The sequence below is a fragment of the Prosopis cineraria genome, unplaced genomic scaffold, assembly GCF_029017545.1.
Source record: "Prosopis cineraria cultivar Desert tree isolate PC_DT_omini unplaced genomic scaffold, ASM2901754v1 PC12, whole genome shotgun sequence".
Lineage (NCBI taxonomy): Eukaryota > Viridiplantae > Streptophyta > Magnoliopsida > Fabales > Fabaceae > Prosopis > Prosopis cineraria.
Genome location: NW_026555343.1, coordinates 43,292,465 through 43,306,013, shown reverse-complemented (window position 1 = coordinate 43,306,013; position 13,549 = coordinate 43,292,465). Strand labels below are relative to the sequence as shown.

Sequence of the window (13,549 nt, the reverse complement as noted above, 5' to 3'; positions counted from 1 at the left end):
CTCCTATACCACCAACAGTTACAATAGATTGCACAGCAACACCACAAGCCTCGGCTAAAGCCATTACACCAAAAACAAACAGAACACCAGATAAGAATTTTTCTAGAGCAAGCAATTTATCTTGACCAAGCCCAAGAAAACTTAGACTGGACGAAGTGTGTCCCAACATAATTGTTTTCCATTGATGCAAAAACCACACAAATTAATTAATATTCAATATCTTCCTCTCGATTTTATCGCCAGACTCTTGCACCAACACCGGAATTGAAGATTGCTACATAATTTCTGGAGATGACTGTGTGGCTTTTAAGAGTGGATCGGACGAGTACGGCATCAAGTTTGGATGGCCTACCAAACAATTGATCATCAGACGACTTACGTGTATTTCTCCTTATTCCGCCGCCATTGCCTTGGGAAGCGAGATGTCTGGAGGCATCCAAGATGTGAGAGTCGAAGATGTTACAGCCATTAAAACAGAATCTGGAATCAAAATTAAAACAGCTAGAGGAAGAGGCGGGTCTGTGAAGGACGTATACGTCAAGAAAATGACCGTGCACCATGGGCATTCTTTACGACTGGTGATTATGGTTCCAATGCTGATAACAACTTTGATCCTAAGGCCTTGCCTCTGATCAAAGGTATTCATTATAGAGATATAGTGGCTGAGGATGTGACCACCGCAGCTCTGTTGAGAGGGATTTCCGGTGACCCCTTCACCGGAATCTGCATGGCCAACGTGACAATCAGGATGTCCGCTGGGCAGAGAAACATTCATGGTCATGCAAGAATGTTGAAGGAATGACAAGTGGAGTCATGCAACCATGATGATTAGAAATCATTGAGGAATAAAACCGAAACCTTATTTTTTAAACTGAAAAATGAAGAATTGTCATATATAATTCGTGAAAAGCCATCGTTGCATCGAATCTAGTTCCAGTAATCGGATAGCTCTATGCAGCTAAAATAAATTACGCTGTTACTTGTAAGAAACAGTGTAGCGAAAATATAACAATATGATGACACAAAGAATTTTTTTTTTTTTTTAAATAGGATAACCTCTCCGCAAGCTCACGAATCAATGAAAATTCCATTCCACTATAGAAAGAAAAGGGCATGTTTGGAAAATAAAAGGAAAGACCTGGAAAATATTCCCTTAATAGCATGCTTTGATCCAAATAGCAATTAGTGGGTAAAATTACTTAAGGATTTTAATTTTTCTCCAAAAAATATTAAAACATTTTAAAACTACCTCTGTGCCGTGCTTTGCTACTGAGGAAGATAAAAAAGAGAAAAAAAATAAGAGGATTACAATTTTTTTCCATCATGCTTCACTGAACAAAAGAAAATAAGAAAAAGAGAAAATTTGTTAATTTTATATAACCAATACTAACTTTATTATTTATAAAAATATTTATATGTAATAAAATTTAAACTTTTAACATATTATATATATATATATATATATTAATAATTTCTATCATATATTATTAATTGAATACAAATATAATAACAAATTATTTTATCCAATTAAAAATTATTTTTTCTGATTTATAATCTTGTTTACTTAATTATTAAATTATAATAATTTTAAAATTTTGAAACTACAACCAAATATAAATAACTTGGTTGAAAATTTAGAATTAACATTTGTCTAATTAATCTGAAAATTAAATACACTACTTTTAGTAAAAAAATAAATATGCTATTTGTTTAACAAAAATTGATCATGATCAAAATGTAACTACATTATAAATATAAAATTTAAAAATTGGTGGGTATATTTAAAAATAAAAGTTTCTCTCCCCAAAAATCTCTTCATATTTAAATAAAAAAGTTATAAGTAAAAATATGTAAATCCTACATATTATTTTTCTCTCCCCTTCAATTTTTTCTCCATAGCCAAGCATAAGAAAATGATATTTCTCCCTCACTTTTCTCTCCTACCACAAAGTATCATTTTAATTTAATCTTTCTTCCAAACTTAATAAATCACAGCATTGAAAAAAAGAATATGAATATTTGCAAAATATACTTATGAGAGGCACTTATAAAAATGTTATAAATATATATATATTATATATATATATATATATATCTCTTGTAAATAGTTTTACGTTCAAAAAAATGAAAGGCTTCCGAATTTTATAAAAAGAGGCAAAAAGAGTAATGCTTCAAGGGCCCATACTTCCCCTATCAAAAGGCCAAAACACCCTAATTCAGAAAAATAGAATTAAAAATCATGTGGTTAGTTGATCTTTGAAGAAAATATATCATACCAAAATATATACTTCGTTAATCAGAGACATGGCGACATTCAAAAAAATTGAAAGCAAAGTTGACAAGTTCTAAAAAGTTGAAAAAGAACAAATTAATTATAAATATTGAAAATTGAGATACAATTACAAATATCTAATTTTTTATGTTTTATAAGTGCATCATGCATTGTAAGTAAAACTTTTGAATTTAAAAATGCAACTAATACTGTAATACATGAATTTAAAAAATTTGGTTTCAGGTTTCGACTGATCTTTGGATTTTTAAACTAGAGTCCTAATTTTCAGAAGTTGTTTTTAGTTTCTCTCTCATGGCGCTGGGATATCTGGATAGGAGTGATTAAAAGACAAGAATCGTATGAAGCTATAATGGATGGTGATCTTCTGGCCTAGATCGAATCGAGGCTACACTTGCTCTGGGATGTGGCGACATCGGTGACTCAACATGTCCAGATGCTGCGGACGATAGTACCGAGATGATCTGATGAAGCTCATTCAAGTTGTGACCGAGGCTTCAGCAAAGGAAGCAGAGAGAAGCCCTGTGCATCAGTCAGAATCAGATGAAGAAGAGGTGAGAAGGCCAAGTTCAGCAGCGTGCCTCTTGGTAATCTCAACGGCCTCCCCAACGATGTCTTGTTCTGCCCCACGCATCTCATCTTTGCCCTGCACCACACTTGGAATCACGGTGTCTAACATGACGACAACACTTTAATCATACATTCATTCTGCAAATTAATGTGTCACGTACCATGTGTTTGAGGTTGTATCCAAGTGTCAACTCTGCGTATGAAGTTTCAATGCGGGACAAGTAACAGTAAGGGTCCCCTTTCCCCGACAAAACCATGGGGCTTGTAGCTAGCATACTTTTTATATCATCTGTTATTCTGGAAATTCTATTTATCGCTTCAATCCTCACAGTAATCTTTGACATCATGCTGTGCCATTCGACTCGACTCTTTATCACTACTACCTATCAAGTTTTACGCATGCAAAACTGTCATTGCACCAAAAATCATTCATAATTGTATATGATGAATCACTCGTAGTCTTAAAAAAGCTTTAAATCAATATATTTTACAATTAATATATAATTTTAAAATGCTAAAAGATTAATGAGGGTCAGCAAAAGCGACTATGATAAATTGAGTTTGTGCAAGTAAAAACAACAATAACAACAAGTTTTATCTCACTAGATGGGATTGGCTACGTAAATTACACTATGTGATTATACTCTATCATTAAATAAGAGATTTTGTTTAACAATTTTATAAATGTTTTCTTCGATTTTCCTCTATTCCTCTTTACCAGGCAAAAGACTACCTGTTCCACTTTAATGGGATTGATTGGCAAGAAAAGAGGCGGAATGGATGCTCACCTGGCTGCAAAAAAATGAGTTGGGCACTACCACTGTCAACTTCTCGGCATTCACCAATGATGTGCTTGTCACTCCCATTTCAATAACTTCTCCTTCCACTGACCCAGCCTACATTTAATTGCAGAAATATCACAACCCACTTCATACAGTGTCATGTTTAAGCAAATAACTTGTGCCCATTAAAATGAAAAAAGAAAAAAAAAAGAAAAAACCGCAAGTTGCACCAGGTCAGATTTCTCACATCCTTTGATTGTATCTCCAATTGTAAAGGGCTCCGTGAACTGCATACACAATCCACTGAACGCATTGCCAATGACGTCTCTGGCGGCAAAAGCTATGGCAAGTCCTGCATAAACAATAAAAGAAAAGGTCAAGCCATCCATTTCTTAGTAGTTTAGGAAATTCTAACTAGCATTCACCAAAATTTTGTCTAGTAAAACAAGCATATTGAAAACTTTAATCCTCCAATAATAGTAAGTTATCAAGAACAAGGGGAACGTATGAAGATTTCAGTGAATATTCAGAAAGATACATCAGAGTCCAACATGAAATAGTAAGCTAAACAGAGGGAGTCCTGAGTATTTAGAATTTATCTTGAGCACTTATCTTTACCCTACATACAAACTACAAAGAAGCTTTTTCTGCTACTAATAATAATAGTTTGAGGCTTTTGCCTCTTATAGATCTATCACCGGTCTATTGAGACGCTAAGCATTTAAACTTCTCAGTTAAAAAATTTTCTTTAATTGAAAAAAAAAAGCCAAAAACTCCCTACTCAATTTGTCAAAAATGTAATCATGGAAGTGTCAGATTTCAATAATATAATTATTTTTGTCTAAATTGTTGAAATGACTGCATGTGCATGAATCTGAATTTAGTTATCTAAAGAGGTACACGATGTGCACTTCTTATGTTATTATTAATTACCACGTCATATGTTTGCGCAAAAAAAAAAAAAAAACACACAACACACACACACACTCTGCATTATTGATAACCAAAATTTAATTACATCCATGTACCAAAAAGGAACTTCATAATGACCCAAAAGCTGAGACATTATCTATGTATTTTGCATGCTGATTAAAAAAACCGCAGAAATCAAAAGACGTAGGAAAATGAAAGTGAGCAGATTCAAATGACTGTTAATACTTAGATACCTCCTATGCAGCCAGCAGTGGCAATAGATTGAACAGAGACACCACAAGCCTCGGCCAGAGCCATTGTACCAATCCCAAATACACCAGCAGATGAGACTTTGTCCAGAGTAAGCAATTTATGTTGACCATGCCCAAGTAAACTCTGACTGGACGACATGTGTCCCAAGATATTTGTCTTCCATCGATGCAAAAACCACGTAAATAACAACATCACTGCCTTCCTCCAAGCCTCTGCTAGTTGCTGTGGGGCTTCACTTGTTGGAGCTACCATTACACAACTGGAAATAAACGTTTTCTGTCACTTACATAAATACAACCACTGAAGTGATCACAGCAAAACACTTATAATGCAAAGATAAGCCACTAACATCTGTGAGAATGCCACGAAGGCAACTAAATATCGCAGTGGATCCTCCAAAGCACCCCACAAGCTTTTCTCATGAGGAACTTGCGCACCATATTTGCTTCTCAGAAATGTTGCTGCAGAACTTTGCAATGCATTTTCGTGAAATTTCCTCAAGATCAGAGGCATCACAGTCCATGCTATTAGAGTGGCAGTCAATGTACCACCAACTGGAATAACCACATCATTGAGGTAAGGATTTGAGTCGAGCAACTGTTGAAGAAATGGAGTCAGTTCATCAGTCCAGTCACTTGCATCAATAGAATCAGGTGCAAAATCTGTGGTTCCATCTCTACTTAATTTGCCACTCAGAGATGAAGAATATGACCGATGATTCAACAAGAGGGTCATTGAAGTAAAAGGAAGAGCATGGTGGAGCCAAAAGCTGGAAAATTTAGGAGAAAATGAAGCACTGGGTTTGGTATTCAAGAGGTTGCTCTTTTCAGAAATTATAGTTCTAAACTGATTCTTGACAAAAATGTCATGCAACTGTAACTCTCGTTTGGAATAAGCTTGACTCAGTGAGCTACACGGAAAGCTTACATGAACGCAATCCTCACGTCTGGTAAGGTTCATCATACGGTGATTTGGTTGAATTAGCTCCGAGTTCAAAGAACACTTGGCTGAATATTTCTTGAGATGTTTCAGACAGGCAAACGTTACTCCGGCCATGATATCAATTCAACCTGGCAAAGAAGTCAGCCGAGTGAGTCAATCTGCAGATTCCAGAATATTAGTGACAGTGTTATTTCACAGTCCAACTCTAATAGGCCCAAGTCCAGAAAGCCCAACCATTATTAGGCTTAGGGTTTTGTTTTCTTTCTCTTGTACACTAGCCGCAGGGTCATTGGACTATTCTTTCATTCATTATATATGTATTCTGTACACTTACCAATAATAATTCTTGGTATCCGGGTGGTCTCATGCGTCCACCGCCTCAGCGTCTTTGTCAACCAACTCGGCACCCTTGTCGATTTCCTTGTCTCCTCTATCTTCAACTGGAACTAGTTCTCTACTCATCCCAATGATGAACACACGAGCACCATGTGCCGGATGAGATTTCCCAAATTTCAAATATTATTATATATCATATTTATTAAAATAAAAATTTATAAAAAAATATAAAATAATTTTAATACTTTTTTATTTTTAATCTGATCTAAATTTAATTTAGAGGATGTAATTTAATATTAAATTTTTTATAATTGGTGTACATTAATTATCCAGATGTATTCTGCGCAATTATAAAATTTTTATGATTGATGTATATTGATTATCCAAATGTACACTGTGCAGTCCAAATCATTTATTAATTATAAAAATTTTAATATTAAATTGGGTCTTCTAAATTAAATATAAACCATATTAAAAATAAAAAATTATTAAAATTATTTTATAATTTTTATAAATTTTTATTTTAATAAATATAATATATAATTATACTTGAAATATGGTTTAGATCTCATCCCAAGGATGAGCACATGTAGCATGGAAACTAAACCCATCTTCAACCATCTCAGCTTGCATCCACATTCCCTATTCATCACACCGATGAGCATTGTGATGAGTATGGAATGCTGATCGATGAGCCCTTAAATTTATCACCATGTAATCTTTGCCATTCATTTTAAATTTACTTTTTTAATTTCTTAATATTATATTATTAAAATAAAAATATGAAAATCTTAATGTTAAATAGAGATTGCCTTTTGGGCTCAACATGAAATGATATAATACTCATTTCAGTTGATGAGATCTAAACTATTCAAATTTAAAACTTTTTATTTTTTATTTTATGTTTATCAAAATAAAAAATTATAATTTTTTTAATAAATTTATTTATAATTAATCTAGCTAATGAGGATTTAATTTAGACTATCTAATTTGATATTAAATTTTTTATATTTTTATCAATTGACTATCCAGATATACTCTGGACAATGCATATATAACCTAGACAATCTAGTTTAATATTAAATTTTTTATAATGTTTATAAATTAATTATCTAAATATGCTTTAATAGTAAGATTTTCATATTTTTTATAAATTTTTATTTTAGTAATATAATATTAAAAATATTAAATAATAAATTTAAAATGAACGGTAGAGATCAACTGAGGATAAAATCAAGGGCTTAGATGAGCACTTGAAGTGTTGAGCACGTCATGCTCATCAACACTAATGAGCACTGAATGCGCTCGCTCTCAGCTCCTTTGTTTTCATTCACAAATGTTAATCTCTCAAATCTTTTCTTCGTCACTCCTCTTTCTATTCCAACTTTACCTCAATTTTCTTCATCGTCTTTTTCTTCCATTCCATCTTTGCTCAATGACCACACACTCTCAACTCTTGGCTTCAATCATACCATTCTACCTCAATTTTCTTCACCGTCTTTTTCTTCCATTCCATCTTTGCCCAGTGACCACACACTCTCAACTCTTGGCTTCAATCATACCATTCCTCCTCTTCATACTTCTAACCCATTTTCTGGTGGATCACCCTTTACTCATTCAAATATACCACACACTCTTAGGAATAAAACCTATTTTACTGACTCCTTAAATATTCATGTAACCTTAAACAAATCCATTCCTCTCCTCAATAGTCTAAACCAAATCAACATAGTGAAACTTGACCGAAACAACTTTCTCATATGGTATTCCCTTGTATTTCCTATTTTGTGTGGGTATCGACTTGATGGTTTTATGTTGGGAACAAAGATGTGTCCCCAGGAATTTATTCTTGATGGTGAAATTGGCATCATCAATCCTACATATAAAGCCTGGTTAGCCATAAACTAAATACTCTTTGGCTGGTTGCTTAGCACTATGGCTTCCAAGATTCAAACTCAGAGGCTTCATTGCAGAACTTCTACACAAATATGGCGTAGCACTCAAGATCTTGCTGGCATGCAAATGAAATCAAAGATTGTTTAGCTAAAGGTGATTTTCAGTGTACTCAAAAAGGCACGATAAAAATGTATGAGTATCTGGATAAAATGAAATCACTGTTTGATCAATTATTATTGGTTGGCTATTCGATTAGTCAAGAGGATTTAATCCTCTAAATTTTAGCTTGACTTGATGTAGAATACACACCTATTGTCCTTTAATTGAATGAGAAAGATAGGCTCACTTGGCTTAAGATGCAAGCTAAGCTCTTGACTTATGAAAGTTGCTTAGATAGTGTTCATCATCCTGCTATTTCATATCTTAATAATGCTATGGCTAATCTAGCTTTTCAGTCTAGAAATCAGTCCTCAAGGCATGGTAATAGAGGTTTTTAACAAGGCCCTGGTCTTAGAAACAATAGACGAAGAGGTCGTGGTAAAAGTGGAAGACAGAACAATAATAGTAATGGTAATAATAATAATGGAAACTTGAGTATTAACTCTATAGGAAATTTGGGCATGAAGTTGCTGATTGCTGGTATCGTTATGATGAAAATTTTATTTGTGAAGAGTCTTCAAACTCTCATTATGTTGATTCAATAACCTATTTTACTTCTCCTAAAACTGTATGTGACCTTGCTTGGTACTTAGACAGTAGAGCAACCAATCATATCACTTACACTAATCCAGATGGAGGCAAGGCACACAAATGTGGTGATTCAAATAACAAAGTTTCTAGTATTGATTTAAAACTTACCATTAGTAACATAGTTAAAGGAGTTTTACCTACAGAACATAGCTCTTCTCATCTCTTATTAAATGATGTGCTGGCTGTTCCTAACTATAAAAAAGAATTTACTTAGTGTAAATGGCTTACTTGATGATAATGATGTGTTGGTTATTTTTCACCATGATGGTTGTGCTATGAAGGACCCAAGGACACTTAAGGCACGGCTAGTAGGGGACAAGATGTTCAATCTGAAGCAAGAACTCAGAGTCATTTCAGATTCAATAAATGGTATCAAGAAAGCTTAAGCTTACAATACTGAAGCTAATTTTATTGCTTTCCAATCTTGGCACCAATATTTAGGGCATAGTTTTGAAAATGTAATTAAGAAAGCCATTGGTGATTGTAATAAAAAAATTAAGATGAATGAAAAGTTGAGTTTTTGTCTTGTTGTCAATTTGGCAAATCACATAAATTGTCCTTTTCTTTGTCTAAATTTTGTGCTAAAGCTCCTCTTGAACTAATACATTATGACCTTTAGGGTCTTGCTTCTATACCAAGTATAATGGGATACAAATATTACATAAGTTTTGTTGATGATTATAGTAGATTTGTTTAGGCTTGTCTACTAAAGTTTAAACATGAAGCACTTGGTGTATTCAAACATTTCAAGAACATGGTTGAGAACTAGTTTGATAGAAGGATTAAGATTTTTCATAGTGATTTTGGAGGAGAATTAAGGAGTTTTACTCCAATTCTTATTGAATCAAGAATTATGTCTCAATATTCTTGTCTATGTAACTTTGAATAGAATAGTAGGGTGGAAAGAAAATATAAACACATTATAGAGATGGGTTTAAGTCTCCTAGCTCAAGCTACAATGCCCTTGAAGTATTGGCGAGAAGCTTCTGTATGTGCTATATTTGTTATAAATCACCTTGTTATACTAGTTTTAAACTACTAGTCACTATTTGAGTGTTTTTATAGCAAAAAGCTAGATTACTTTTTCTTTAAAGTTGTTGGCTGCTTATGTTATCCTTATCTACGGCCCTACAACAGACATAAGTTGCAATTTAGAAGTAAAAAATATGCTTTCATTAGTTATAACACCTCTCATAAGGGCTACAAGTGCATGAATTCACAGGGAAGAATTTTTATCGCAAGGCATGTTATTTTTTATGAAAATGAATTTCCTTTTGTAGGATCTTTTCAGGTCTCTTACTCCGAGCTAAATATCATAATGAGTTTTACTCAATTAGGGGGTTGGTTTGACACAACATAAGACTCTAATCTTGCTACTGCAGAAGTAGATCTTCAACACAAGTATATAATGCTATTATATATCAGAATTCAAGTACATTTATAACTATTAGAAATTAGAATTTTAATTTTGATCAGTCTCTCACAAGTGCAGAACAAACTGACATAACTAATATGGACCCTTCAGCATCATTTATGCCTAGTGATCTACAAGATTTTATATCTACCACAATTCAACAGACTGTTCAATCATCTCCATCTCAAATTCAACCCTTTATTGCTCCACCGTTACAACCAATGATCACAAGAGGTGAAGCTAGAATTTTCAAAGTTAAACAACTGTATATTGGTATGGCAAAGCTATGTCCTTTTGAATCAGAACCCAACACAATTCAAGAAGCCTTACAATGCAAGAATTGGTATGCAATAATGAAGTTTGAATATGAGACTCTAATAATAAAAACAAAACATGGATTCTAATTCCTCCACAATATCATTACAACATTGTTGGAAGCAAGTAGGTATTTAAGAAAAAGTATGATCATAAAGGTGATCTTGAAAGGTACAAAGCAAAACTAGTAGCTAAGGGACTTCATCAAGAACTAGGTATTGATTTTGGAGAAACTTTTAGCCCTGTTATAAAACCTTGTACAGTTATATTGATACTTACCTTGGCTATTTATTTTTGGTGGCCTGTGAAACAACTTGATATAAATAATGCATTTCTCAATGGGTTGTTGAAAGAGATAGATTATATGTCTCAACCTTAGGTTTTGTTGATCCGAATCGACCATAATTTGTTTGTAAATTGTCTAAAACCCTCTATGGGCTCAAATAAGTACCACATGCTTGGTATGAGCAAGAGAGACACCTTAGTTGCATAGAAGTTTGTCAATAGCAAAAGTGATGCCTTTCTATTTTTCTATTGTGACAAAACTCAAATAATTTTTATTCTAATATTTGGATAAATTTGTTGATAAGCTAAACAGAATGTATTCCTTAAAGGATATAGGCAATGTCAAATGTTTTCTTAGGATTCATTTATACAGAGACACTACTAGCTTCTTTCTAAATTAGACCACTTATGCTCTTGAAATTTTGAAGAGGTGTAAAATGGAGAACTCTAGTACTTGTTTGACCCCTACGTCCATAGGTCAAAAATTGTCCAAGTTTGATGGTGCTTCCTTTAATAATCCCTATCTTTATAGACAAACTATGAGAGCTCTCTAATATTTATGCTATACATAACCTGATATGAGTATTTGCATTAATAAGCTAAGTCAATTTATGTAATGTCCCTTAATGATACATTGGAAAGCTATCAAAAGAGTTCTCCGCTACATTCGAGGTATATTAATTCATGGTATCTATCTCAAGTACTTAAACAACTTGAACCCCACATCTTATTCAAATGTAGATTAGGCGTTATGCCTAGATGATAAAAAATCTACAAGTGGTTATCTAGTTTTCTTATGAGACTTGTAACATCCTCAATTTTAAATTAAGATTAATTAAATTTAAATAGTCTAATTAAGTGTATTTGTGAGGTGTGTGACCAAAGAGGCCTAACGGGCATGTTTGGTCTCGATTTTAGTTCTAAACGTGGGTCTAAAGGAGAATTGGGTCACCTGAGAATGGAAGAGGGAGAATTTTTAAATGAAATGATTTTATACCACATGCCGTGACTTATGGTTAGTCCGTCGTAGCACATGCATGACAACACTCTCGAAAGAGGCTCTCTATGCCATGCACTGCAGTGCATTGTGCGTCTGCCGTGGCACATAGTCAGAATTTTGTAGCATTAAGTCACGAACCTGAAGTAGAAGAGAAAAGGAAACAAAGGGAACCGAGAGAGTGACAAAAGACTAAGTTAAGGCTGGAAGAAATTGATTATTAGAAGTAAATTAGAGCTCATAAATACTAAAGGTAAGCTTCCTTACTTAAATCTTCCTCTCTTCTTTCATTTTCTTGATGGTAGTCAATGGATTGCTTCATTTATTTTTTTAATCTCAAACACTAGAACTTATTTTTGTGCTTCTGCAAATAGAACGCAATTGGTATGTGAGCTCCATGGAAAGACTCCTTGGGTTCCAAAGTTTAGGCTAATGGATCATCTTTCCTCCATTTGCAGGTTTGGTGGAAAGAGTAGGCAAACAAGCAAGGAGCAATAAAACTCAATAGCATACGTTTTTTCCTTCCTAAATTTAGTGTCTTTCATTTATGAAGATATTGTAATTTTGTTGGTCATATAGTTGAAATATTGAAAATCACATGCAAGTGAGTTTTTTATTTTCGAAGTTATAAGTAGTTTCTATATGATTTTTAGAAAATCTCTTGAAAATGTACATGGAGTGCTTAAAGGAAATTTAAGCATTTAAAAGTGCTGTGTATATCATATCTTGTGAAAAGTACATTATAGGAACTTCAAATATTATATTTGATTTGCTTTATTTTTTTTAATAATTTTCCTTATTTTTGATTTTTTTTTTAATGATCAATATAGTATATTTGATTTGGTTTATGATATTTAAAACCCACCATTGTAATTGATTTACATGCATAACTAATGATGAAACATTTTATTATTTTCTGATTAATAATTGAGTTACTCCATTGTTATTGTTGTATGAGTTTATGTTGGGTGATTGAATGTACCTTATGATGCAATGGGGAATAGTGAGTCAATTAGATATCAAGATGAGTGTGGCATTAGTTGTATGGAATTTTGTGAAGCAATATATATATATGTGTAATAGTCTAATAATAAATAGATTTTTGATTTAGGGAACTGCATTTTTCTTGTCGAAAATGCACTTTGATGAAGTAAGAGGACAAGTCTTTATATACTATTTGATGTGTTAGTTTTATGTATCACTTTAAATTTTCTCTATTCATATGACCACGTAAGGTTAATAATTGAATTGTACAAAATATGAAAGACATAAAATTATTATACAAATCTAAAAATGAATCTCGCATAATGCACGGACTTATTTAATAATTTTTATACGCTTTATTTTATTATGGCCACTTGATTTGTTAATCCTGTTTTTCCACTAATTTCTTTTTATTACTATCATCTTTAAAGTTTACGATACTAATTTTTATGATAAAAGAATGTCCAGTAAACATTTTTTAGCTACTTATCAATGATAACTCACAATAGTTTTATAGCAATAAACAATTGCAATTTTATAAAACATGATTAATTATTAACTAAAAATTATAATATGAAAGGGAAACCAATGAGTGCTTTGAATTCACAATTTTTTTTTGTTGTTGATGCTGCCTTTTTTTTTAAGTATAAGTGTTTTTATTTACTAGGCATGAATTTTGTTTTTGGCATGGGGTGAAGTTATATTTTTTAGAACATTAAATTACAAAATAACATCAATCTTTTTATTTATTTTTATATGCTTTTAAAATTTTATTGTCATAGTGCAAAAACATTGAATAACTC

General features: G+C 32.7%; 2 protein-coding genes across 2 annotated transcripts; both read right to left on the bottom strand.

The window, feature by feature from the left end:
• Positions 1-829, bottom strand: LOC129289638 (uncharacterized). Its single transcript, XM_054926447.1, has 2 exons — positions 537-829; positions 1-426 (listed from the first exon to the last, which is right to left on the bottom strand). Exons 1-2 carry the CDS (start codon positions 779-781, stop codon positions 234-236), a joined length of 438 nt encoding a protein of 145 aa, XP_054782422.1. The 5' UTR covers positions 782-829; the 3' UTR covers positions 1-233.
• Positions 830-2,455: 1,626 nt separating this feature from the next.
• Positions 2,456-5,909, bottom strand: LOC129289637 (mechanosensitive ion channel protein 1, mitochondrial-like). The gene is made up of 6 exons (XM_054926446.1): positions 5,177-5,909; positions 4,809-5,086; positions 3,873-3,994; positions 3,649-3,756; positions 3,022-3,243; positions 2,456-2,936 (listed from the first exon to the last, which is right to left on the bottom strand). The coding sequence occupies exons 1-6, from the start codon at positions 5,881-5,883 to the stop codon at positions 2,820-2,822; spliced, it is 1,554 nt and encodes a 517-aa protein (XP_054782421.1). The 5' UTR covers positions 5,884-5,909; the 3' UTR covers positions 2,456-2,819.
• Positions 5,910-13,549: the final 7,640 nt, after the last annotated feature.

Excerpts from the sequence above, each read along its gene's own strand:
- LOC129289638 (XM_054926447.1), bottom strand. The coding sequence starts at position 781 with ATGACCATGAATGTTTCTCTGCCCAGCGGACATCCTGATTGTCACGTT. Across the intron at positions 427-536 it reads TGCACGGTCATTTTCTTGAC|ACATCTCGCTTCCCAAGGCA; the intron begins GTATACGTCCTT and ends GGATGCCTCCAG.
- LOC129289637 (XM_054926446.1), bottom strand. The coding sequence starts at position 5,883 with ATGGCCGGAGTAACGTTTGCCTGTCTGAAACATCTCAAGAAATATTCA. Across the intron at positions 3,995-4,808 it reads CACTGCTGGCTGCATAGGAG|GACTTGCCATAGCTTTTGCC; the intron begins GTATCTAAGTAT and ends TTGTTTATGCAG. Across the intron at positions 3,757-3,872 it reads GATGTGAGAAATCTGACCTG|GCTGGGTCAGTGGAAGGAGA; the intron begins GTGCAACTTGCG and ends AATTAAATGTAG.